Here is a 27,277-nt window from a genome sequence, read left to right as displayed (position 1 = left end):
GTGGCAATTAACCAAAAGTTTCCTGCCAGTTTTTAGCTTTTCGCAACCAATACACAATAACACCACTTATAAACATTCAACCGATGTCCACACACACAAATCTAACATAACAGCCACCATGGCCATTAATAAGCGTTGAACTCTATGTTGAATACCATAAATGAACATGATAATAATGTGACAAACAAGCTGATAACAAAAAAGGCAGAGAAGTGGAGAAAGGTTCAAGCATAGCATTGAAATCCTCATCTACAGGGACCACAAAGGTTCAAGCATAGCATTGAAATCCTCATCTACAGGGACCGCAGGTAAGATGAGAGGTTCATCCCATGACCCATATACGAAGTTATGAACATGACTAAACAGAATATATGCAAAAAAAATCAAAGAGAAATAACATAGTAATATTCAACACCAGAAACTTTTTTCATTATACGAGAATAAAGCAAAAGATCTAAAAGCCACCTTAAAGGTGTTTTCCATTTCTATTTCAACCAGGTGATGATCTGGCTTGGAGAATTAACTCGTTTTGCTCTAAAGATAAATGACTTATATCTAATTTATATTAGTTAAATGAAGATGTATAAATGAGTGATGCCTTACACTCGGTAAATGTGTCTGGGAAGCATTTTCGAAGAGAGGAGAAACTACAATATACAATCTGCAAAGGTCACTCACAGCCCCATCAATTTGTAGCAGATAAGGAAACAAAAAAAAAGCACCGCATCTTCCAAGCTTTATGACAGTTTTTGAACCCAACTCACCACCTATAACTGAATATAAAATTGAAAACATATTACTACAAACATAAAATGAAAAGATCATCCAAACCGAAAGAAAACTTGCATAAGCATTATCAGTCCAAACTTCTGGTAGTTATATATAACATATATATTACTTGGAGCACCGGTATACAATATCAGTGCAGACTTCTAGTCCTCTAGTAGTATATTTAAAACATTAAAATATAACAAAAGAGCAAAAAGATCAGAGTGTAATGAGTCATGACTCATGAGTAGGTAAACATCTCTAAGAGATAAACAATCAATAACAAGGCAAAGAAAAGAACTTACAGCAATCCAGCAGCTTCTTTAACCTGATCTCCAAGAACCGAGAGATGACATGTCTGGTCTGCCTGGCATCATCAGCGATCCACTGTAGCCTGAAGACAAACAACCAGCAACTTAGATTAAGCTATCAAGCAGATGATTTGAGAGATCATGAAATGCAATATAAGGAAATAAAAAAACTGCTTTAGTTACCTGGAATTGGGGCTCCTGCAGGAACTATACTCTGGCCTGTTGGTTGATAACTAACATTATTTCCTGGGGGTCTCTCCATGGGTGGTCGAAAATAGCCTGTGGTGGTATATAAACATTAGCTTGCGAAACTTTCAAGTACTAACCCAGCAGAAATGATATCTTGTAGTAAACAAGAAAAACAAATATTGGCCAAGGTACAACAGATACTCGTTTCATGGAGCCATTCATCTTAATAATATGACCATTGACCTGTTTGCTGTTTCTTAACAATCTTAGTGCCCTGTACACAGATGTTGTAATTTAATCAAACTAATCTTCTCAATGGTGTCATATAGGATTGGTTGGACGAAATGTACAGAAGAAGCTTGGGTCTGGCCAAAAGCCAAATCGGATGAGAATATGCACGAGCATGGCAATTGATGGAAAATTAAGTAATATCAGATCGGCTACACTATTAACCTAGAGAAGAGCAAAACATAAACTTTTGCCTAGCACATTTGCCTGGTGTGCTACAGATAAACAGAACAGACATGTGTCCACTGTCTACTAGCATGATCCATTATTGAAAGAACATAATGGTAACAGATAAAGCTGACAAGAATGTTGAGGTAAAAAATCTTAATGTCAATTAATTTGATATGCCAACTAGTAACTTCCATCGGAAGCTTATAGTTTAATTACCAGCAAACTCTACTCAAAGTGGACTACAAGACACCCAAATTTTCATAATTGGAGGCTATGGAATCTTAGATGTTTAGGGTAACATATCCTTTTAAATGCAAAAAATTTCCCTTTTTTTCAAGTATCCCATTGAAGTAAATTACCAATTTCTCCAAAATGCCCCAGCCTACTCTAGGCTGTGTAACACAGAAGACGGGTCAAAGGCACACCTCAGTGGTGACATTTAATGAGGCACACTTGCAGATTATCACTTTTTCCAAGATGTTTTAACCTACTCTAGGCTGTGTGAGCTCACAGAAGGCGGCTCAAAGGCACACCTCAGTGTGTCAATTAATAAGGCACACTTCATAGATCGAGACCTTGACATATTCATTAACAATACAAGAATATTAAATTTGCAATCCTGTACATATCCAGTCGAAGTCCTGAAAAATTATTCACAAGCACCAAAGAACTCGAATGCTATTGGGCAACACATCTACCTCCCGTCTTATCATGAAACTTGGGTGAAAACTCATTAAGGTATGGATTTCTACCAAGTATTTCAGAAAAAAGCCAGTAAATCTACTTGTATTCTAAATTTTTAGTAAACCAAATATCGGGCAAGATTTCTGCAATTAAAACACGACTGATCATTTTCGAGTGTTACGATGCCCCCGATAACATTGCATCAAGGAATGTCAGAAAATATTAATGTATTCCAGTGATATAATCTAACTTTGTGTACATAAAAAGAACAATTACATATTGTTGCAAGTAGCATACATGAAAACAGTATTAATGTATTATTTAAAAGTCATGCACTAAGCAAAGAATGCTCATGCATATACAATTTTTAACCAAATACAATGTTAAAAGTACGATTGCATACCTTCCTGAGCAAAAGAAGGTCCAGAAGTCCTCCCACTACCTATCCATGGACCACGCTGACTATCAGTGCCAAACTCATTTGCAGGTGGCCTCCATTGTTCATCAGCACCATATCTCCTCAAGCCATCTGGAGGTTTTGTTAAGCCATACAAAGGAGGGTATGAATGCTGCAACACTGCAGGATTAGGATATTGAAATTGACTAGTGGCACTTTGAGACGGCATGTTAGGTTGGAAGGCTCTTGAAGGTAATGGTATACTGGCATTTTGGAACTGCTGATTTGAATGAAAACCTTGAGGATTCGCATATGCTTCGTGTCCGTATTCTAACGTCCTCGATGATATAAATCCAGAAGGTTCACGTGAACTGGAAGCCAAAGCTGGCACAAAGCTCGGTGGTTGCTGGGGGAACATTTCACCTCTAACAGCAGCATCAGTGAGAGGTCCAAGACGAGCATTCAAAGGAACCTGGACAAGTTTAGATCACAAGAATGTGTTATTATTCAATGCAATGTCATGCATAATAAATAAATAATACCATCAAGTCTTACACTGGATGGCATTGGTGACTGGTACGGATGTATCAGTTTAGGTGTTGAAGAAGTCTGAGGAGGTATTGATGGTTGAGAAAATGATATCTGTGGTGGAACGCCATTTAGTGGGTGATGAGGATATGTTTGTGATGGAGGTAAGGGCGGAGGTGGAGGTGGAGGTGGGGATGATGGAGGTGGTGGCACCACGTCTGGTGACTCAGGTGGCTCTGGTGACGAAGGCAAAGGTGGAGTGGGAGGGGGGGAATCAGGTGGCAGTGGTGGTGAACCCTCACGAAGAGGGGACACCTTATTGGAATTTGAGACTGCATCCATTGTCCTGTCACAAAATTCCTCCTCTTCAACAGCCTTACAGGAACCGCCTGTCAAAGCTTTTTCATCTTTTGGATGTCCAGACACATCTTCCATTTCGAGTTCACCATCAACATCCTCCAAGATACAGTGGCGTCTGTCATTTGAAGTTACCGAACATGTTTCGAGTTCTCCTGTGCCAGGGTTCAATTCAAATTCTGACTTACCAATGCCTTCTTTATGAGAGAAGTTAAGAATATCATCATCTTCTTCTTCTTCTTCGAAAACATTAGATGACAAAAGTCCAGGCAATTGAAACGTCGCGTTGCTGTAAAAAGTCCAAAAAAAAAAGTTATACAAGCTTTTTCAGATGGTCCAGTATTGAAAGACAACGCATTTTTAACTTTTTTTTCTGACAATGTGCGCTTTTCTTGCTAAACGAAATATCAAATTGAAATTATAAAAACCATATGTAAAACTTTTACATCTTTTCAAAGTCAAATAACATCATTTGGCTTACAAGCACAATTATATACTTATTTAACGATGATCCGAGGAAAAATTGGGTCACACTTATACCTTATAAGTATCAATTATAGCACATGTAATAATCAAAACCAGCTTAAATTGTTCTCCAAATAAATAAAAAAAAAAAACTTAAAGATTGCATACCTCCCATATTCATCTACGAGCATGCCCTCCATCCCTCTAATGGGATCATCCACAGCCCGTTCTGATCGAGATGGACGTTTGGAGAAAAACCCCCCAGAAGCATCATCATTTGAAGATCCAATATCCTCTACATAGCTCCGAAGTAGAGTATCAGGTAGAATTTTCCTCTCGAGCCATAATTTTAAAACCTGCAGCACACATCAATTCAAATTTTATCAAGAACTATAGGCCAACTAATAATCTGAAAGAAAAATGGAAAGCACCTTCAGGCATTGACGGCGATTCTCACGAGCATTGGCACCTGGTGGAGCAGCAGCTCCTAAAAGTCGAGGAAGTGCTGCTTGAACAGCGGGTATGTAAGAGGCTCCAGCAATGCCTGAAGAAACAATGAAACTTATATACAATCCACAAACATAACGGTTACAGAAATAAACAACACAAAATGAAATAAACAGATGGACAGGAATTTATCCATTTGGAAGAGCCACCTTTCTGCGAATGAGAACACTGTGTAATGGAATCCACCAGAAAGAAGATATCCACTCTTCGATTAAAGCTGCCTTCATTTTCCAATTTCCTAGTAAGAAGTTCCACAACCTGCAGAAGAAAATATCATGCGCAACATCATTATCATAATAATCTTCAAAAAAAATATATACACAAGAACATCATGAAGACACGTATACAGCCACTCACTCTCTACATTTTGATACACATAATGGTGTGGTACATAAAGCGATTCATTTCAACACTATTAACAATAATTATGAATATTTTCTGAATCAAATCACAATAAATACAGCGGCATATACAGCAATGTTCAATCCAAAATATGCTCAAGCAAATCAGATAATCAGGTATAAGAAGTTATGATGGTCAGACAAATAACTAAGTTTGGAAAGGAGTGACCCTGATCTTTATTCTCACTGTAAGGAATTCATAGATCCTGAAGCATTATTAACCTATCTATGCTTCTTCTATTAATCAATAAGAGTTTTCAGTTAGCCGGGCACTGATATCACATTCTGTAACTCGTTGCTAGAGATCTTAAACTAACGAATCAGAGTTGTCATATTACATCCAATTCCATACACGCTGAAAACAAAGATCCCAATAAAGAAAAGCCTCCTTCAGATTGAAAACTTAAACTTAAAAAAACATTTGTGTCCAAAAAAAAAGGAACCCACAAGCGTACTAACAGAGTAGGTTATTCAGCATGGCTTAATAGTTATAACTGAAGTATAGGGTCAATCAAATTTAACACACAGGAAATAAAGATATAACAATAGTAATAAAAGGCTATCCCCTTCATTGGACATCTCATTGATCAACACATTTAGCGTAGGTAGGATCATGTAATTGATGGTTTCTTTATCGATAAAACAAAACCATGGCTGCCAAACGATGTGGAATGCTTGTGAAAAAAAGTCACATGAATGTGATATCAAATATATTAATCGTTATGATAGAAGAATAAGATAGCATAACATGCTTCCTTACTAGTAGCATCTGTCTAAAATAAATGGTTGTTTTTGGTTGCAGATAAGCTAATGAGATACAAGACAGTATACCAAAAAAATAATAATGCAAGATCCGCCAACAAGACAAGATAAGATGTTAACGTGAAGTCAGAGATTTGTCCATTGAAGGTTTTTTTAAGATATTACATTTTAGTCTATCCCTCTTTGAATTATAGAAATTTCCTCCCTCCCATTATCACCAATATTTCCGAGGACCTATTGCAAGATGCAACTCGGTCACTGATGACTTCCTGCACCCCAAACTTCCTAAAGTCACAAACGATCATATATAGTGTGTAGATCATAGGAAAGTTAGCACAACATCGCATTGGATGGTGCATATATGCTAGAAATTCCTAATACATGCATTAACAATAAAGAGGCCTACATACACCAAGAACAAAATAACATATTATTCTTACCTCACTAGCAATCCCATGCTTTGCACAGTCAATTGCATGTCTTGTTGCACGGCCAATGCTTTCTTTTGTTCTTGATAGTGTTTCTATCATTCCTTCAAAAGCATCACGAGCTACAGCAGCCTCAGTTCCGCCACTAAGAGAGCCCCCTGCAGGACGATGCCCTGAACTGGTCCTTCTCTCCTCAAATTCAGCCACATCCGTCTGATCATTTGATGCAAGCTGATGTACAAGAGAAGATGGAGAAGAAAGTGATGTGACAATTCCTGGACCTGCTGAAACGGGCTGAGCAGCAGAAATAGAGCGGGGACTCCTCCCTGTTGTTTCACTGGTTGTGACATGTGAAAAACTAATGCTTTCAAGCATAACATTTTGAGATTGAGCTTTTTTCCTTTTCGCCTGGGCAACTGCAATCAGATGCCTCATCGACTTATTTGAATCTGCACCTTTTGAATCAACCAATAAAGTTGCTCGATCCACCCGAGAGAATTCTGCCCTGTAACAGCAAAAAAACATTAGCACCATAAGAGATTTGGGTATACATATGTTTTCTTAATAAAGCAATAAGAAAAATAAATAATCCTGGCAGACCTTTCACTAGATAACAAGTTGCTATCACTCGGTTTCCTCGAGACATTTTCGTTATCAGTAACCCGTGAGCTCAACTTTGGAGTAAATTTCTGCTTCTCCCCGGAAATAACAGACCTGCTTCTCTCATTAACTGCATTATTCTGAGAACGATGCCCAAGGTCATGAATCCCACTTGAGGCCTTAGAAGGCCCTGTTTGAATCTTTTTTTGAGAAGCATTAGCAGAAACTTTTCCTAAGGACTTGTTTGCTATATTAGGTTCTGCCATTTGGTAGTAAGAGTTAAATGGGGACTTGATGGGAGAAACAAACATCTTGCGAACTGTTTCAGCAGATTTTTTTTCAGATTCAGGTTTCATGGGACTGTAACAGACCTTCCCTTCAGTGACTTCTAGGATATCTTGCTGAGAGTTGGGCAGAATTGCTTTCGCATGTAACCTAGAGTTTCTCACACCAGGAGAATTTTGCACAGCTTCAGTAACTGCACCACTTTCTTCAACAGTCGTTGAAATGAGTGATCTTCCATGCACGGGAGTCTTCGGCTCATCCTCATCATCATCCCATATGCGAACCGCTCTCCTCTTCACTGGCACATGAGTACCAGATTTAACAGAATCATTATTTTCACCTTTCCTAGGTGTATTTGAGCTTTCGGTTCTTCTATCGTCAGACATCAAAATAGAACCAGGCATGGTATCTAGTACCCGACGACGACGTTTTGTAGGTGATTGAATATCTTCATCACCGGTAACACCAGAATCTACACCATTTGTCGGCACATTGGATGGAAAGCGGTTTTTTGTTTTCAAACTTGGTGTTGACCTCATGACGTCTTCATTGCCTCCTTTGCTGGAGGTGTCATTTTTCCTGTATGCTTGGGACTTCTTGGAAGCATCATCTGATCCCTTCGACCTTTTAGCAGGATGCAAAACTGCATCATTAAGAACACTTTTTCTTCCAGTAAGTTCCACGTTGTTTCTCTCCAGCTCCATAGGAGCACCTTCAACATCCTTTAACAAATCGTCAACCCCAGCATGTGTCTTATCTTTAGAAACTTTCTTTGTTTTTTTAATATTACCACCAGATTCTAGACTCTCCATACCCAAAGTAGCTTCAATATTGGTTCCATTTGAGGAACTTCGTCGTGTTCCATCCTTTGCAATTTTAGTTGCAGTGGATTTAGTATAACGGGTATGAGATGCAGAACTTACACCCAATGGGCCGTGACTTTTGCTTATTCCATCATCAACATCATGTCTTTTCTTTAAAGATCTTTCAATTTGCTTGGAGTTGTGCCCGTTCATTTCTGCCTTGTCCCCATACTTAAGATTTGTGCTATGACCTGAAACATAAGAAATGAAATTATCCAGTTAACCAGAGATCATTAAGCCCTTCACAAAACGAACTACGACTCACCATCAATAACAAGAATTGCTCTATATGTGGAAATAACATAAACAGTAAAACATTATACCTGTAGCACAACTGGATATAGTCTCTCCTTTAGGTGAAGTTATTACATCATTGCAAATTTCAGCACGTTTTTTGGCGGAAACGGCCGATGGAGAGCAACCATCAACAACAGGCAAAACACTAGGCTTTACATCCTCGTAACCCATTTCCCTTTGCATATGAGAGCACCGTTCTAATCCAGTACCATGATTTACGATTTCAGATGACGTTGCACCACCAGGTCCATCGGTAGCCATCCCATCATCCACCATTTCTGTAGAATTAGCATCAGGCTGAGAACTTTGTCTATCATGATCATCGTTTAGAGAATCTGCACCCTTATTTCTCATCTCTTCAAAGATGCCACAAATTTCATTCACAGCTTGGGAGAAATGTTTGACAGTCTTTCCTTTACATCTATTTAACAATTTGTTTTTTGACTCACTGGTAAATGGCTGGATATCGACAGGAGCAACAAATGCTCTGAAATAGAAAAACATGCACAGAAACAGAACAAATTTTAAATAAGAGGAAAGACATGATCCAGCTATTTTTGGAATATATATCTAACTTCCTTTTAATGAATTAGCAATCATATAACCTTCTTTCTCAACAATTTTATTCTTAAGCATTATGAACTGAAGATATATATACATAAACATTAAATGAGTTATGCAAGTTGATACATTGAGCGACATAGACACCACTACATATACGCTCAGTTGTCTGTTGCATGAGTTATTAATTAGACATGTACCGATGGCTCTCGACATACCTCATCAGCAAAGTAGAAATTTTTCCAATTGGTATCCAAAAACAAGATAGTAAACTTTAATGATTATATCAGCCTTTAAAGGTAGCAATTACTTACATTTCTGCTGTACCAAAGAACTCTACAAAATATTTCCGCGGATCAGGAACTTTTTCATGATCTTCGGGTTTGCTGATCTGCATAAAAGGAAAAGAAACAAGCAAACAAAAGACTTTCAGAATTCCACTACAACCATTCTTATCTTTACACCATGTGGCAAAAGACACATTAATGTAATCTGGCACATTATGAAGCATAATCCCCGAAAAAAAAAGTACATCAACCTTCTCACAGTTTCATTTCACGAAATGATAAATTATTCAACATTCGATGCAATACTAGAATCCTCAGAATAGTAGACCCTCAATAGAACATTCCGCAAACACATCCAAAAGCCACCTTTAAACAATTTGCCATGATAACATCGTCCAAGAACGTATATACGAACTTCAATTCAAATGGCTTCTGGTTTCAAATTTCAGTACTAGTCTTATTTAGCAGACGAACAACCTAAATAAAAATCACCTTCGTTGTGTTACGACTAATCTGATGGTCAAACCAGGTACATAAAACCTAAAATTCTAGAAATAATATACTAAGGCCAGACGACGGGATTAGTGTTACTGAAGCGATCGACAACCACCTTCCGCAGCCTACGAGATTATTAAATAAAGTATATTTCAAGTGATTATATTGACAATTCAACAAATTACACAATAATATCCTACTAAAACCAACTTAAAATCAAATAAAAACATGAAATTGAATACAATTGAAACACAATGCATAAAAGTAAATATAAAGTTATATCAATCTGACCTTAGCAGGCCATGCAGGATGACCTTTAACCTTAGCAAGAACAAGATCGCCTAATTTCAACTGTTTATTCGCTTTCGCTCCTTTTGCTCCGCCGCGTTTCCGCCCCGGAGCCATAGGGCGTTGTATACAATTATTTTTTAAAATTGAAACCCTAAATTGATGGTAGAAAAAACACGCAACGTTTTTCGAATCGGGAACCTAATTTATTTGTACGGAGCATAAACCCTATACAAACGACGGCGATCGGATACGGTGATTCCGGTAGAAAGTAAGCGCGGTGAAACGACGGTTATGGAAGATTCCGTTAGCCGGAAAATAGGACAGGGGTTTTTGTTGAGGCGGTGGTGGATGAAAGTGTGCGTGTTTGTGTTTGTGTGTAAATAATCTCGTAGATAAATTAGTGAAGTAAATAGATACTATATTATCAAAAAAGAAACTTTCTATCACCACTTTTTTTGTGAAGTAAATAGATACTATATTATTGTATCGTAATTTATGTATGTTAATTATCAAAATATATTATCTTATAAACATCTTATTTTTGTAAGTGTGAAATTTATATAATATTTTCATCTATCATTTTATAAAATATTTTTATTAACACTATTTATTTAATATTAATAATTAAATTACAATGTCAGTTATTTATCTTTTAAAATATCTTTATTAAATCATTAATTTTTTACATCAATTATCTACACCGCTCGTTACAGCCTCCACCATCAACTATTATTACACCGTCACCGCCACGACCACCATCGCGTTTAGCAGGTACCATGTTATATATGATAATAGTTATAATAATAATTCGTATTGTATTTTATATATATGTTATCAAATAATAGCAATAATAATAATATTGTAATTGTTATATTCTATTAGTTGATTAACCCAGCTTCAACTCGAACATTTTAACAAAAGTTTTTTAAAAACGCATTCAAGTCACTGATGTTATGACGAAATGCATTGAACCTAACTCCAAAATATTTTTCTACTTGGAAGTAGATATAAAAAATGTTATTGATTTATATTTATAGAAGTTTAATCAAGACTTAAATGAAAATCATAAAAACTGTATGGAAAACCATCTATCCATAAAAAAATATGATAATTTAAATATAAATAAATTCAAAATAAAATAATGTAATTCTAAAACAACAAACTGTTTTGTTTTATAGTTGTAAAGTTTGGATTACATCGTCAATTAAAACATAGATAAGTTTTTTTATAAAAAAAATTAATAATTAATTATAAATAATCATGAAAAGATAAAGAAAAATATTATTATATTTAAGTTAAGTACTTTGTACGATTTATTTCTTTATAAAAAGCTAAAAAGTGTATAACTTTTTCATTCGTTCAATGAATTAACGAATCTTTTATCATACTAAATCACAATTGCTCTGATAACTTATCGACCAATCACAACTCTCGATTTCTTAATGTTGACTTTTGTTTTTAATTTTGACTTTAAATTACACTTTTTTTTTCTATCACAAATTTACACTTTTTACCCAATAATTTTAATATAATAAATAAATAATAATAGCTAATATATATCCGATAGAATAATAGCTAATAGTTATTCAATAAAATAATAACTAATATATATCCAATAGTATGTTTTATCATATATATATATAATTAAATTAAAACTAATATAAATATATTAAGATTTTAATAGTAATTATACTATTTTAATTTTATTATATACTAAAAAACAGTTGAAATAATGACTTATTAACCAATTATATCTTGATTTCATCAAATTGACTCTCGTTGATGTTATCATTTAGTTTTATACATAATTAATTAATAAAAACAAATAACTAAAATAATTATTTTTACAATGTTATTAATCACAAGTATATTTATATTTTAATTCTTATTTATCTTTCATATTAATATCACATTATGAGTTCAACTGGATTCAAAAAATTTTATAATAGATAAATTATCGTAGCATGTGCATTGTGGAATGACTACGGTAAACAATTTCATCAAATAATTATAGTGACGACCCTGTGATTATTGTATTACAACTTGCAAAATATAACACTTAAAACCGTATATCATTAAAATTATAAGCTTTTATGAACTAAATTTATGAAAATATAATATTGATAATATCGAAAACCTCATGTCCAGTGTTTGACACCGGTCTAAAATGTATGACTAAAACAACAAGCATATTTATGTGATTTTAGATCAAGCAATTAATACATGACTAGTCAAAAAAATTAAATCATACAAGTACTAAATTAACTACTTAGTTCCTTACCGATTAATCATATCTATTCAAACAAACAAACAAACAAACAATATCTTTATATATACTAAAAGACAACTGACCTAATGACTTATTAACCTATTACAAAGCTCAATTTCATAAAATTAATGATTAAATAGATAAATTTAGTTTAAATAAATATAAGTATAATAATAGTGATTTCCGTTTAAGTTTAATAGTTTTACGTGAGCATCCATTAATATGAATAATGATAATGATTAAATAGATAAATTTAGTTTAACTAAATATAAATATAATCATATACTCTAAAGCTGACAAATCATATTTTCAACTCAAAATTAATTAAATCAAAACATGCCTGAATTAATTTATACTTTTTGGTTTTTCAGAACCAATTTACACTTGAACTCAACTACAACATTCAACCTTGATATAATTTAGCATTTAGTATTTACATTTAAATATCTCAATTTTTTTAAAGTATATTTATACATTTTAACCTATAAGTATTTTTTTTGTTTCCATATACTAATTCTTATATTTATAATGTTATAAAACTTGTGTATCTGACACGGGTCTAAAATCTAGTATTGTAATTTGTTACACCGGCATCTATGAATTTAAATGCTACAAAATTATCCAATACACAATGAAAAAGTTTAAAATCAAAATATCAATTATTATTATAAACTTACCGTATTAAAAAATCACCATGACTTCTCCTGGTCTGAATCAGTGACACCTTCAATTGACTTGGTGATTCAAAATGTTTGGCAAATTAACTTGTAGTGGAAAATGGCTAATATCTAAATGACAAAAAACATTTCACATGTTTCGTGACCCTTCCCTATTTTCACAATTTTAAGAAAATAAATTATCACACGATCTAGCATGTTCAAATAAGCGATAGTAACTTGTAAAGTGAACTATGTTATACTCGTTAAATAAACACCAACTAAATGTTAATTATTTATAAAACTATTAATACTTTGTAAAAGTTGTATACAAAGATATTTAAAACTACAAATCTCAAATTACTAAACCATAAGATAAGATTAGATATACATCTTAATAATTTGATTACATAAGACCAATTAAACTACTATATCCTTTAAAAAAATCCTATAATTTATTTTATATATAATAATTATAATTATCTCTCACATCTCTTTTTGTCTCTTCGATTACACAAACACCACCTTCAGCTTGAACACTCGGTCCTGACTCCCCTTTTTATTTTGGTGTGCATCGAGTATCACAAGCACCAAAACCTTTTGTATTTTGGTTTAGAGGAAGGTGAAGATGGCGTTGAAGTGGTTAGATATGAGCCTCCAAGCCGACTTGGCTCCTAAGGATCTAGTACATCATGTGAATTCTTGCAACACGTCTACATGTTATTAGATCGACTCCTCGAGACGATCTTTAACAGTCTACCTGGTGCCTGGTGGTGTATACGGCACAACCAAAATTAAAAAGTATACTTTAGAATAAAAAAACCCCAATGTATATTACTTTTCTAATTCATTTGCCCAATTTGAAAAGATAAATGAGAAAGTATTCTGTTGAAAAATAAACCACACGCATACACACAAGGCAAGATAAAGCATGGACTTGAAGCACGGATGATATTTCAAGATTAAAGGTCATGAGCGAATGAAATAATGTAATGATGGATTGATGGTAATAAAATCATAATATTTACCTTTATGCAAATAAATTGTCTAATTAAGTAGGCTTAACTTTATATTATAACATACTGAGAAAGCAAAAAAAAAAAGTACGCAAGTCTGTTGTAAATGACCAAATTGGCATAAGGTAAATGCGTCAAACTCGCTTTTGTTCTACAATTAATCGGCAGGGTGTCAGTCGACTTTTGCTACAAGAGGAGGGAAATAGAAGACACATCCCATACCCAAATACCTGCACCAACAGCCAAAATCGTTGATCATATATCAGATCATAAACAAGTCTTTGATCATTATATCAGACCCCGAAATTGCACACAAGAGAAGATTCTTACATTCAGATTCTAGTCTGAAGGTTTCCCCTTTGCATCATTTCCCACAGCATCAGTTACTAAAGTCAGTGGTCTCTCATCCATGAGTTCATCTATGATCCCGAACTCCTTTGCTTCTTCTGGGGTCATAAAGTAGTCTCGGTCCATATGCTTCTGAATTACATCAACAGGCTGTCCAGTATGCTTGGAATACAAGGCATTAAGAGAATCCCAAACTCGCACAATTTGCTTAGTATGAATAGATATATCCTTAGCCTGCCCCCTATATCCACCTGAGGGTTGATGGATCATGACAGTAGCATTAGGAAGAGATCTCCGCTCCCCTTTTGCACCAGCAGCCAGTAGAAGAGAACCCATTGAGGCAGCCTGACCCAAACATATAGTATTGATGGGAGAACGGATATACTGCATCGTATCATAAATAGCAAGACCTACAAAGACAAGAAGCATTTATTACAACATTTTAACAAGCAGAAACATTGCATCTGCGATGTCATCACCTTGCCCTGTCATCATATCACATGTGGAAGAACTTATAAAACTAAATTGTAAAGTTTAGACATAATGTATAACAGTGTTCAATAACAAGCCTAATTCATATGAAAAATCATAACAGATATCTTAAATTTAAATGTTTAGAATACAGCTTAAGGAAAATACCTAATCAATTTAAGATATGAATAATAACAAAGGTAAGCATGCTTGCACTTTGCTGCATCTCTAGTTATCTTTCATTACGAGTCATAAAAAAAATATAAAATTACATATCTAAGTACCATCTTTTTGCATTTCACAATCACATGTAACAATAATAAGGGTTAAGGTCATTTAAAGGATTGTATTTATTATTTTAAGCTTCATCAAATTTCCTTTTCTTAAAAAGGCAATTATACATAATTCCACACGTATTTACAGTTGTCCACTATACAACAACCCACAACCTATTGCTTGATAGGTCATCATACACACCACTAAAAGCAACGCCCACAGGTTCAAATTTCATGTTTTATTTTGATTTTATTTATATATTTTAATTTAAGTTTACTTAAAAAGGCAATTATATAAACAAATACAAGCTAGCAAGATGTAAGAATTACAATGCCACTTAATGATAATTTCAACCAAACTGATCCTAAAACTATAAGAATCCAATGAGAACCCCCACCATCCAAACCCATCACACGCACAACCACTTAGAAGCAATCACCTGATAAAAAGCATCATGGAAATGGGTGAAAAACCGCCCATGACATGCAACCAGCTGGAACCCTGAATCAAACAGTTCCAAGCTTTCTGGCTACACAATCAAACCGCGTCACGGAACGCTGATGTAGGGGCGGTTGACAGAGAAAATACCCAAACATTTAAGACCACCATAAGTTGAAACAATGATTACCTTTACTACCTCCTTGACCCTTGATGAAACGACCTTTTTTGAATAAAATAACCCCAAATTAACAGCCAAAGACCCTGCTAAAACAACCAAAAACTACCATAACGGTCTGGAAACCACCAACCTGAACCTTGAACTTTTGTTAATGATGCTAATAACCTACTTATGAATCTGACCCACCTGAACCACGGACTTGAATTACTTATTTGGACGAACTTGACTTCCTACCTGAAACACTTGCAGCAATGACTTGATTACTTGAACAAAAAAACCTACGAGAAAGGAAGCGGGAGAAAGTATATACGAAGAAGAGAGGCAGGTTGACAGCTGACCAAACTTGATGGCCGGGGAGGCAGGATAAATGATTGCGGCTGTGTCAAGGGGTAGAATTTGAGTTTTGATTGTTATTTATTTAATGCAGGTGACTATAAAAAAGCAACACAATATCACATCCCAAGGCGATTTCCTTCTTAAAACATCAAAGCTGCACAAAACGGCATAAAAGCCTTCTATAACTGTAAGCATATACGAAACACAACACTTCTCTAGTATAAAAAGAGAAGCATGCGAAATCATATGATATCTAAGGATACTGAAAACTGACCAAACATATGTACGCAACTATTAACAGATCTATGAGTTGTTTCAAATTTAAAACAACAACAAAATGTATGCACCTGGAGCTCGGAGACTCTAAGAAGGATCACCATGAAAATCAGGTGGACTCACACAACAATCATAAAATCACTCTGTTAACGGTGAGGAATTACAATTTACATCAACTTATACAATTGCAGTACTTCCAATATACTACAATGTTCCCTGGTTCAAAAACAATGGCATGTAAAAGATAAGGAGTATGTAACTAGCTAGTAAACAGTTTCAACACATACAAGCTCTCCCAAACTATGTAATAGACTGCAATACTAGAATGTGAATTGCTTAGGTACATTTGAACCATGCAAATCTCTCTTGACTACCTCGTCCACATCTACCCATGTTGATCCCAACCTTCCTCAATAATCCCTATTTCAACCTATATCTCATTTTCTGTTAGATGCAAACCACTATGTTTCCAAATAAAGAAAGCCTCGATTGGACAAATCATATAACATTTTTCAGAAATTTACGATAAATGATTTTAAGAGAGGTTAACTTTAGTCTGTGAAGTTTATCTTCGATCCATCTTTTTACTTTCCAAGCCACACACGCATGATATTATCTAACTTGTGCCAACTTTCAAATGTCAGGCTTCCAATGGAAGCTCGAGTACTATTGTATACATCTCCGCCCAAAAACTTGTGATCATTAACCTCCTTATATCAATATAAGTTACACATTTATCAGGTTGCATATAAAATTCATCGTTATGTCATAAGTCATAACTATCATTTGAAAATATCTTAATTAAATATCATTCACGAATTGCAACCACCTAAGCCTTCAAACTGCTCAAGTTTCTATGTCTTAACTATATGCAACCATATTCCTTCTGCAAGCTTTTTTTTTTCTTAATATAACACAGTTTTGTTCTATTAGTAACATGCTTAAATGTTAGGGGCAACCTCCCTTGAAAATTGGTCACCATACAAATGCGCATCTAATTTTTCTGAATAATAATGGGGTCAGTGAAAAGCAAATATAGCCAACCCCAAATGTATGCCAAGTACGGGGGAGGCAAGATGTAGACATTCATACCCCTGCCCAAAATAGAGAGATTCCTTCCAGATAATGAACAATACAATGTTGATGGCAAAACATATCTATCAACATATTAATACTTAACAAAAATAAATCTCAATCTAATAAAGGGTTAAACGGAAAGTTTTCCTTGTTTAAGTTACCCCGGATGGCATACCATATTTTGGCTCGAATGTAGCGACCTAACCGGGTTTATTTTGCCAGTGGCCGTTCCAACCGTTTCCCTGACCACCCCAAGATGTTTAGCTAGTAAAGATATTATCAGAATGAACACAAAAGAAACTATCACATTTCAAAGATAAAATGCAAACCGGAACTTTCACTCACATTTTAACAAGTTAGAATCTAGAGATACTATCAAAATGTACCACAAAACATATCCAAAAACCATCATATTCTCACTATCATAACACATACATATCCAAAACCAGCCTTGCTGACAATAGCCCCTAAAAGGGATTCTCTATTATTCTGTTTATTGCTTTGTTTTAGCCACAATGTAATAAAATAAAAAATAAAAGGATGGAAAAAGAGAAAGAAAGAAATGAAAACCTGCAGTAACAGCACCACCAGGGGAATTGATGTACATATGAATGGGTTTAGAAGGGTTTTCAGATTCAAGATAAAGCAGCTGAGCAACAACAACGTGTGCGGTATAATCATCAATTTCTCCATTCACACATATGATTCTCTCTTTCAGTAGCCTTGAGAATATGTCGTAAGCTCGTTCCCCACGTGACGAGTGTTCAATCACCATCGGTATCATAGAGTACGACCTCCTCCACCTACTACCACCATGGATATGGCTGCTGCTGCTGCTGCTGCTGGGTTTTGAGATTCCGGTCCATAGCTTGCTTAGATTGCGGGTGAGTAAACTCGACATTTTGCTTCAGTTTTTTTTTTTTTAATGAAATTCAGTTTGGGGAAATGGTGGAGATTTTGTATAGGGGTTATGAATTTATTTTTCAATCTGTGTATTTTGAAAAATGTAAAGGGCTAAATTACCTAACTTCATTTTATTTTTTCCTTATAGAGATTTTTTTACTACATTTTTTTTCAGCAAGGTAAGATTTTCATTACATGTTTAATGACACGAACATTAAAATGTGTTAACGATTTGCAAAATGGATAGAATTATAGAAACATATATACGAATGTCCGTGCGTAACGACGATGATCGTTATAACGACAGCAGTTTGGTGGTGTTGATGACGATGAATAGTGTATAAAGATATGAGTTATTATAATTTTTTTTAAAGGTTAAGAGATAAATATTAATTAAGTCGTTTAGATGTATTTTTGATAAACCAAGTTTGTTAGTGATTAATTGTTTTGATTGTGTATAGAATTTTTGATATTTTAAAATTCAAATGGTTCAAATATATACATTTCAAAGGATTATAGTTTATGATAAAATAATGAGGTTTTTTTTTATCTTTGTTATTTTGGAAGAAAACAAGTAAACAACTACTATATCTACCTATATTATATAAAGAACCCTTTATTTACTGTAACCTTCTTGAAAAAATTGCCACGTGGCTTCAAATGATTAGGCACTGTTTTCCCCACTTGCATACGTTTTTCCCTTTTACCTGCTACTTCTTTTTCTCTTCTCTTTCATTCCCTTCATTCTTACTTAACCTTTCTCTTTCATGAATAGAAAATATTTCTACCTCCAATTATAAACCTTGACAACCCTCCTTCATATATCATCTTTTTGTCTTCCCTTTTTTTAAAAAACAAATAATAATAAAAAAACTACTTGATGGGCATAAAAATAAACCAGCAACAGAGATCAATAATAATAATACAAGTAACTTAGATGATGCGTTTCAGCCCCACGTTCATTTGTTAGAAGTTTTGGGTAAACATCCGGGTTTTCGGGTTTTGGATTTGGTCGGGGTGGTCATCTGTTGCCTCATGCGTCGGACTCCCCCACGCCGATGTCGTACCGGGTATTAGATAGTCATGGGGGCTCCGGGTCGTTTGCCTCAACTGGTGGTGACACCTCTTTTTCCTCCGTTTCTGATGAATACAATAATAATAATCATTGCCCATGCTCAATCGGGTGGTTTCAGGTTTGTTTCTCTTTTTTTTAAAAAAAAAAAATATTAATTATGGGTTAAGTATAGTTTAGGTTGTTGAGATATTTTATTAGTTGATTGATCGATTGACATTTGAAATTTGTTTTGTTAAATTATATCTTGCTTTGTTATAATACAATCTGTACTTAGATAAAAGTCAATATTCAGGTTAGGTGTATCAGAATTAAGTTACTACTTTGTTACATATGTTTGAGGTTTCCTCTTGATGTGTTTTCTAATATGAACTCCTGGAAATTGGCCAAATGAGCTAAAATGGTAAGAGACTCTTAAAGAAATGAAAACAAGGACAGTAGGAGACAAGCAAATTAACAACCTATAATCCATCAGTCCATCATATATATACTTGCACACAATAACTTTCTCTAAATTCCAACTAACATCAATCTTATACATGAAACCTCTTTTTCGTTGCTTTTTTCAAAAAATGTAGGATTAATGAACTGGCTTTCAAATGGATATGAGATTTAGTTAACTTAACGCCTCGCTTTTCATGCTCTAAGGTACGTTTTTTCCCCTATATACTTTAGTGCTTTATACGTTACTGTGACAATCCTGTTAGAATCGACTATCGTTCAACCTATATATTTGCCTTTTACTTGTTTTTCTTTCCAAGGAAATTGTCGTTTTAAACCCCCAATTTACCGGACTAAATATGAAACGAAAAAGAAAACAAACTCAACCTGACCAGGTTCGCAACAACATGTTTGACCAAGCTTTTAATGATAGCCTATTTCAATGCAATAGTCATGTTAACCACGGGGAGGACGTGCAAACTCGGGCTCCCCCGAAATTTGCATTTATAGCACCTATAATGACCCATGATATGAAACTCATGAATACGAGCAATTATAGGAGACAGTCTATCTTGAGATGGAAAACAAAAAGGGCAAACCAAAGAAAAAAAACACCTCCCAAGGAATCTGATACATTGGCTGCAACCAATGGTTCTTCACGCCATGTTAGCCCTTTTCATGAGTCTCCAATTATCTTAACTCGCACAAAAGGTTTGTTAGATATTATGTAAACCTTGGCACGCTCATTAATCGCTACTTGGTAATGACGATCTATATGCCTAACAGATACACAAGCATCAACATCTACCAGTAATAGGCCAAAAACCCCAAGAACAAAGAGGAAAGGTTTGTTTGGGAATTTCCCCTCCATTCAAAATTTTTTTCCCTTTCTATTCACCATCTGAATGGGTGTCGCTTTTACTACATGGTGGCAGGCCGCACCCCGGAAACCGGAAGAAACCTGTTGCAATTCATTCCTTTAATGAGCGAATCGTTGCCTAGAATGAAAGATTGTGCACACTTTGGTGCGGCTAAATTTTACTCTGAAACGCAGAATTTTTGTTGCTCAAATGGTCGTGTTGTTTTGGCTAACAACGAACTCCCAGCCATCCTGAAGCAACTCTTGACATCACCATCAGAAGAAGCAAAGGCATTTAGAACATGCATTAGGACATATAACAACCTATTTGCTTTTACTTCTTTGGGCGTAAAGTCAGATACCACCCTTGCCAAGAGGAACAAGGGCATTTACACATTTAGGGTGCAAGGTCAAGTTTACCATTTCATAAATGATTTGCATCCCGGTGACGATGGTGCCAAAAACCTCCAGCTTTATTTCCATGACACTGAACATGAAATGCAAAATCGTCTAGCATCTTGTGAAAGGCTATCTGAACCAGCAATTGGCATATGCATGGAAGTGCTTCTGCAAAACCCTTATGCTTGTTTCTTTCGAACACTTAAAAACGTTCCTCATTTGGAGAACTACCAGATAATCCTTAAAACACTTCCATCACAAGATCAAAGAGTGTACAATAAACCAGAAGTCTCACAGGTTGCAGCACTTTGGATAGATGGTGGAGAAGATGGGGACCATGGTCATAGGAACATTGAAGTTAAAACGCACAACAACCATTCTAGAAGAATACATTATTATTACGGTTGTGATGACCCGTTACAGTATCCTTTAATGTTCCCGTTTGGCGAACTTGGTTGGCACCAGAGAATCCTTAAAAAAGGCCAGAAACAAAAAAAAAGGCGAGGCGGAACAAATGTTAGTTCTGCAACCCTTATTTCTCCCCAAAATGCTCAAAGTGTTGAGGCTTTGTTGTGCAACGAACAAGATGGTAAGCCAAATACCCTTTAATGTCTACTGTTTTTGGGTCACCCTATCTGCCATAATGGTAAATTCACACTCTCTTTCTTTTGGCCAGTCTTGGCCCAAAATGATGCAGATTATGTCTCTATGAGAGAGTATTATTGCTACAAGCTCCAAATTAGGAAGTATGACAGATTGTGTCTCTTACAGTTTGGTAGACTCCTCCAACAGTATGTAGTTGACAACTACGTCAAACTTGAAACACAAAGATTAGACTTTTACAGAACACAACAACAAGAAATTAGAAAAGAATATCTGCAAGGAGTAGTGGATGCAGTAGCAGCAGGTGAGACCCAAGGTTCAAAGGTTGGCCAATGAATAATCCTTCCATCTAGCTTTATTGGGGGGCCAAGAAACATGCGTCAGAAATACATAGACGCCATGACATTAGTGCAAAAATTTGGAAAACCCGATATATTTTTGACAATGACATGTAACCCAAATTGGCCAGAAATCAAAGACCTTTTGATACCGCAAGAAGAATCACAGAATCGAGCAGATCTGGTGGTAAGAGCTTTCCATGCAAGGCTTGAATTGCTGAAAGAAGACCTGTTTAAGAAACATATATTCGGTGAAGTAGCAACCTACACTTATGTTATAGAATTTCAAAAGAGAGGTCTTCCACACGCACATTTTCTCATTATATTGAAATCTCACTGCAAGATGTATAGGCCAGAAGAATATGATGAGATTGTGTCGACAGAAATACCAAATGAGAAGGATAACCCTCACTTGTATAAAATGGTTGTCAAGCACATGCTTCATGGCCCGTGTGGTATACTGAACGTTGATAATGTTTGTATGAAAAGAATGGTACTTGCAAAAACTCATACCCGAGGCCTTATTCTAATGAGACCACTCAAACATCTGATGCATACCCGATCTACCGGAGGCGAAAAAATGGGGTGACAGTCAAAGTTAGGAAAGCTACACTTGATAACCGATGGGTGATACCATACAATCCCTACTTGCTAGCAAAGTTTGATTGTCATATCAACGTAGAAATATGCTCGACAATAAAGGCAGTCAAATATATATAAGTACATATGTAAAGGTTGTGATAGAATAAGTTTTGCTGTGTCATCGAATAATGATTCCACGCTGATAGATGAAATATACCAATATCAGTCAGGGAGATGGGTTTCGGCTCCAGAAGCAACATGGAGGTTCTACAGGTTCGCAATGAGTGAGATAAAACCTGCTGTTATACATTTGCAGCTGCATTTAGAGAATTATCAGCCATTGACTTTTAAAAAAAAAAAAAAAGCTAAAAAATGTGTTGAATAATCCAGTCCAGAGAAAGACTATGCTTACTGAATTTTTTTTTATGAATAGAACTGACAAGTTGGCCCAAGACTTGGACTTGACCTACTCTGAGTTCCCAGATCATTTTGTTTGGCTGCAAGGGGACAGATTTTGGAAACATAGAGACCTAGGGGATTCTGTAGGCCGAATAGTAGCAGCTCATCCAACTGAAGGTGAAAGGTATTACTTGAGAATACTATTGTCAAAAGTCTGTTGTCCTAAGTCCTTCAGTGATTTAAAAATGTTTAATGCCATCAGACCACCACTTTTAGGGAAGCATGCTTGTTACGTGGCTATTTGGTAGATGATAATAGCCAGCAATTATGTTTACAAGAGGCCTCTACTTTCCACTTGCCCTATGAACTTAGACGCCTTTTTGCCACCCTTCTGGTTTATTCATGCCCCAACAACCCTCAAGCCCTGTGGTTAGCTTATGAAGATTTAATGGTGGAAGACCTATTAAGATTTAACCAGATGACACATAGAGAAGCTACAAAGCAGGCGTTGTTACAGGTCAATGGATTTTTACAGTCCATGGGCAGAAACATTCATGAATTTGATCTGGCACCACAAGCATACTCATATGCTGACCTTCAAGATTTGACAAGAGAAATTAGAGCTGAACAAGGTATTATAGTCTCGTAGGAAGATCTTGATACAATAATAAAACTCAATGAAAAGCAAAAAATAGCCTTCGATATAATAATTGGGAGAGTACATTCAAATGAAGGTGGTGCTTTCTTTGTTGATGGCCCTGGTGGTACGGGAAAAACGTATATGTATAGGGCTTTATTAGCAAAAGATTAGATCAGAAACACATATAGCGCTGGCAACCGCCACTTCAGGCATAGCAGCGCCAATACTCCCTGGGGGTAGGACGGCTCATTCAAGATTCAAAATCCCACTTGACTTAGTCGAAGGAGGAACCTGTAGAGTTAGCAAACAAAGTTCTTTGACAACTCTAATTAAAGGCTCTAAGCTGATCATATGGGATGAGGCCCCAATGGCCAAAAGGACCGCTATCGAGGCTTTAGATGATCTTTTGCAAGATCTCATGGATTCAAAGGAACTTTTTGGGGGTAAGGTTGTCGTGCTTGGTGGAGATTTTAGACAGACACTACCCGTGGTGCGCAAGGGTACTAAGGCGGAAACTATTGCTGCATGTCTAACTAAATCTCCATTATGGCCATCACTTCACATATTACGTTTGGAAGAGAACATGAGAGCTTTGTTAGACCCTGCTTTCAGCGAGTTTCTGCTCAAAATTGGCAACGGAACCCAACCCACGGATGAAAATGACCTAATCAACATTCCTGCCTCCATGCTCATTGACAGACATTCAGAAACTGCCTCCTTAGATGCCCTCATTGAATCTGTCTACCCAAATATTCAGACCTTTAGTGGCTCATGTGCTTTAAATCGTGCCATACTAACAACCAAAATATATTTGTTGATGAGATTAATGACCTCTTGATACAAAAATTCCCAGGTGAGCTAACGGAATATGCAAGCTTTGATGAGACGATAGATCCAAATGACCAAACTCAGTATGAGGACTTTTTGCATTCGCTTACACCAAATGGTATGCCACCTCATAGGCTTTTTTTGAAACCAAACTCGCCTATCATTCTGTTAAGAAACTTGAACCCTACTGAAGGATTATGGAATGGGACTAGATTAATATGCAGAGATTTGAGAAGCAACGTCATACATGCTGAGATTGCTTTTTGAAACTTTGTTGGCAAAGAAGTTTTTATACATAGAATACCTTTCCTCCAACTGATGAGGATTATACTGTTCCATTCAAAAGGATTCAGTTCCCAATTAGGTTATGCTTTGCAATGACTATCAACAAAGCACAAGGCCAAACCCTTGATTTTGTTGGCGTTTACCTAAAAGAACCTGTCTTTTCTCACGGGCAACTTTATGTAGCACTTTCACGGGCAAGGACAACAGAATATGCAAAAGTGCGGATTAGGCCACCTCTCTTTGATGCTCCCAACGTTAGAGAAACAAAGAACATTGTGTATAAAGAAGTTCTCCAAATCACTGACGATATTGGTAAGTATATATCTTCCATGCTATTTTATTTGTCCTGTGCCATTAGAAAGTAAATCTTATATGTAAATTTCTAATTCAACCTAAAGTGTCTGGACACCTTCTCAGGTGGTCTGCCACTTAATGCTGGTCACGTATTACTTTCATAGCTTTTGGAAAACGCACTGTTCGTCATTGTTGCGCCTTACATAAACGTGAGTACTATCTGTTCATAACAGTTTCTGCTCTTTCAGTCTGTTTTCATTGACTCGCTTTCTTGTGGCGTAGCTTTTGCGGCACCCATGAACGTGCCTGATTTACTTTCGAGCAACAGTTCAAAAAGCCTATGACGACTGGCCATTTGTTAGCGTAAGAACCTTTCATCCAGGTTTCAAGGGCCTAAGTGCAAAGGCTGCCTTCTTTCTCTCAAACTTAACAGAGCTGGACGTACCTTAACATCTTCAAGAAACTAAACTCTTATTTGTTTAGATGCGCTGCACCGTGTATACAAGCTCCAAGATCCAGTTACGTAATTGTATTGGTATATATATTGTGATTTCCAAGTTACCAGACTTAGCAATCTGTACTACTGAACCAAACAACTACTTATATTTTACTTTACATGTTGCACTTTAGGTCAGCTCATGTTTGTATTTGTATGCTTTTGATGATCATGTTGCACATCTCTAACAAGATATGTGATCCCATTAAATGATGCAATTTAAAACACAAGAATTGTTAAAGTGAATTATGTTGTCTAAAGATCAACATAATGCATAAGGTTATGCACTTATTCCATGGTTTGTTATGACAACTTATTTATTTGATTTGCTTTATTACTTGTGTGTATATATATATGTATAAAGATAAAAGGGTGAAAAAGAAAATTAAAACTTATTTGGTGTTACCTATCAACATGTTTGACAAACGGAGGTGTCATAGTAAAATACTATTTTAAAAAAACATACTAATTTCTTCATCCAGCCACTCCCAATATTACTCTAATGACATAGATCTTTTGCTAAGATCTTTATATTACATTGGTAATGTTTTACATTCCTAACAACTATGGAGAACCCCTTGCCCTGCAAAACAACCCCTTACCCATACCCCCTCACCCTGCACAACCCCCTTACCCATACCCAAATGTAAACAATCCCACACAATCCTATAAGTTATGTGTACACAATCTTTAAAAGTACTGATGCCCTGATTATATGGATATGTTCTACTTTTTGCCTTCATAAGAACGCAAATTCAACCATCTCAAACATAAACCACCTATCATTTACAACAAAAAAAGGTCTCTCTTTTCCTTCTCCTTACTGTTGTTACCTTATTGCAATCTCTATTTTAAATATTTTATTCACTATCATCAGTTGGTAAAAGTAACATAGATCTGTTACAATTTTCTCAAATTCTCTTTAGTGTTGCTCTAATTGTTCAAGAAGGGTTGCTTGGTTTTATTCATTTAACAATAAAGTATCTGTGTTGGAATTATTATTACTATTTGCATTTACAAACATTATCTATTCTTTCCTTAATTTGTTAATTTTATGAATTCTCCTCATAAGTAAATGTCCAAATACAGGAAAAATGACAAGACGGATCTCAAATGTGCTAGACATTAACCTTAACCCTAAAAACCTTGGACAGTGCTTGTACAAGTATTGGAACATGGCCATGTGCAAGTGAGCCAGTCAGAAAATGAGTTTAGGAGATTAGTCTTGGTAGATTATGAGGTAACTTTCTTATGTCTCTCTCATATTCTTAAGAATCGCCTCACTTGTTGCAGACATGTTTAGCATTTGCTACTAATTGTAGGGAACCAAGTTGATTGCACTTATATATGGCAACAACGTACGTCTTTGGCAAACCTATTAGCACAATATAAGAGATACTATATCTCAAATGCTGCAGTTGTTAGCAATGATCAAAAATACCGTATCAGCTCATACCCATGCTCTTGGGTTTTGAACAACAAAACTCTTATTGAGGAATTAGTTGATCCTATCCCAATGACACTGAATTGTGAATTTAACTTTACGAAGTTCACTGATCTACACAAATATGCTGACACGGACACCCTCCATAGTAATTTCTCTTTCTTCTAACCCAATTTGCATTTTATTTACCTACTTATTAGTACAACACTTCAACCTATTTATGTTCTACATTTAGATGTTCGGGGTATAGTTCTGCAATGCTTTCCCAGTAAAGAGCAAGGATCGCCGAATGTTACTACAAGGGATATTGTCATCGTCGATGAAGAGTAAGATGCCTTAACCACTTACATCGGTATTCCATGCTATGTACCTAACCGTCCATTATTTTAATGTAGCAAGATGCTTTTGCTACTGA

General features: G+C 35.6%; 2 protein-coding genes across 3 annotated transcripts; both read right to left on the bottom strand.

The window, feature by feature from the left end:
* Window positions 1-402: 402 nt before the first annotated feature.
* LOC122611073 (ENHANCER OF AG-4 protein 2) lies at window positions 403-10,310 on the bottom strand. 2 transcript variants are annotated; one of them, XM_043784031.1, is made up of 14 exons: window positions 9,936-10,310; window positions 9,177-9,253; window positions 8,328-8,788; window positions 6,857-8,195; window positions 6,269-6,761; window positions 4,815-4,923; window positions 4,590-4,702; window positions 4,430-4,514; window positions 4,327-4,387; window positions 3,364-3,982; window positions 2,815-3,280; window positions 1,263-1,358; window positions 1,074-1,162; window positions 403-773 (listed from the first exon to the last, which is right to left on the bottom strand). In XM_043784031.1, the coding sequence occupies exons 1-13, from the start codon at window positions 10,047-10,049 to the stop codon at window positions 1,092-1,094; spliced, it is 4,104 nt and encodes a 1,367-aa protein (XP_043639966.1). In that variant the 5' UTR covers window positions 10,050-10,310; the 3' UTR covers window positions 403-773; window positions 1,074-1,091. The 2 variants fall into 2 exon arrangements, with proteins under 2 accessions (XP_043639966.1, XP_043639964.1); XM_043784029.1 differs by having other exon boundaries at window positions 4,327-4,514.
* A 3,530-nt stretch (window positions 10,311-13,840) lies between these two features.
* Window positions 13,841-18,268, bottom strand: LOC122579282 (ATP-dependent Clp protease proteolytic subunit 2, mitochondrial). Its single transcript, XM_043751417.1, has 3 exons — window positions 17,850-18,268; window positions 14,207-14,634; window positions 13,841-14,106 (listed from the first exon to the last, which is right to left on the bottom strand). The coding sequence occupies exons 1-2, from the start codon at window positions 18,178-18,180 to the stop codon at window positions 14,216-14,218; spliced, it is 750 nt and encodes a 249-aa protein (XP_043607352.1). The 5' UTR covers window positions 18,181-18,268; the 3' UTR covers window positions 13,841-14,106; window positions 14,207-14,215.
* Window positions 18,269-27,277: the final 9,009 nt, after the last annotated feature.

This window comes from Erigeron canadensis, chromosome 8, assembly GCF_010389155.1.
Source record: "Erigeron canadensis isolate Cc75 chromosome 8, C_canadensis_v1, whole genome shotgun sequence".
NCBI lineage: Eukaryota > Viridiplantae > Streptophyta > Magnoliopsida > Asterales > Asteraceae > Erigeron > Erigeron canadensis.
This window is presented reverse-complemented; position numbering and strand designations above follow the sequence as displayed.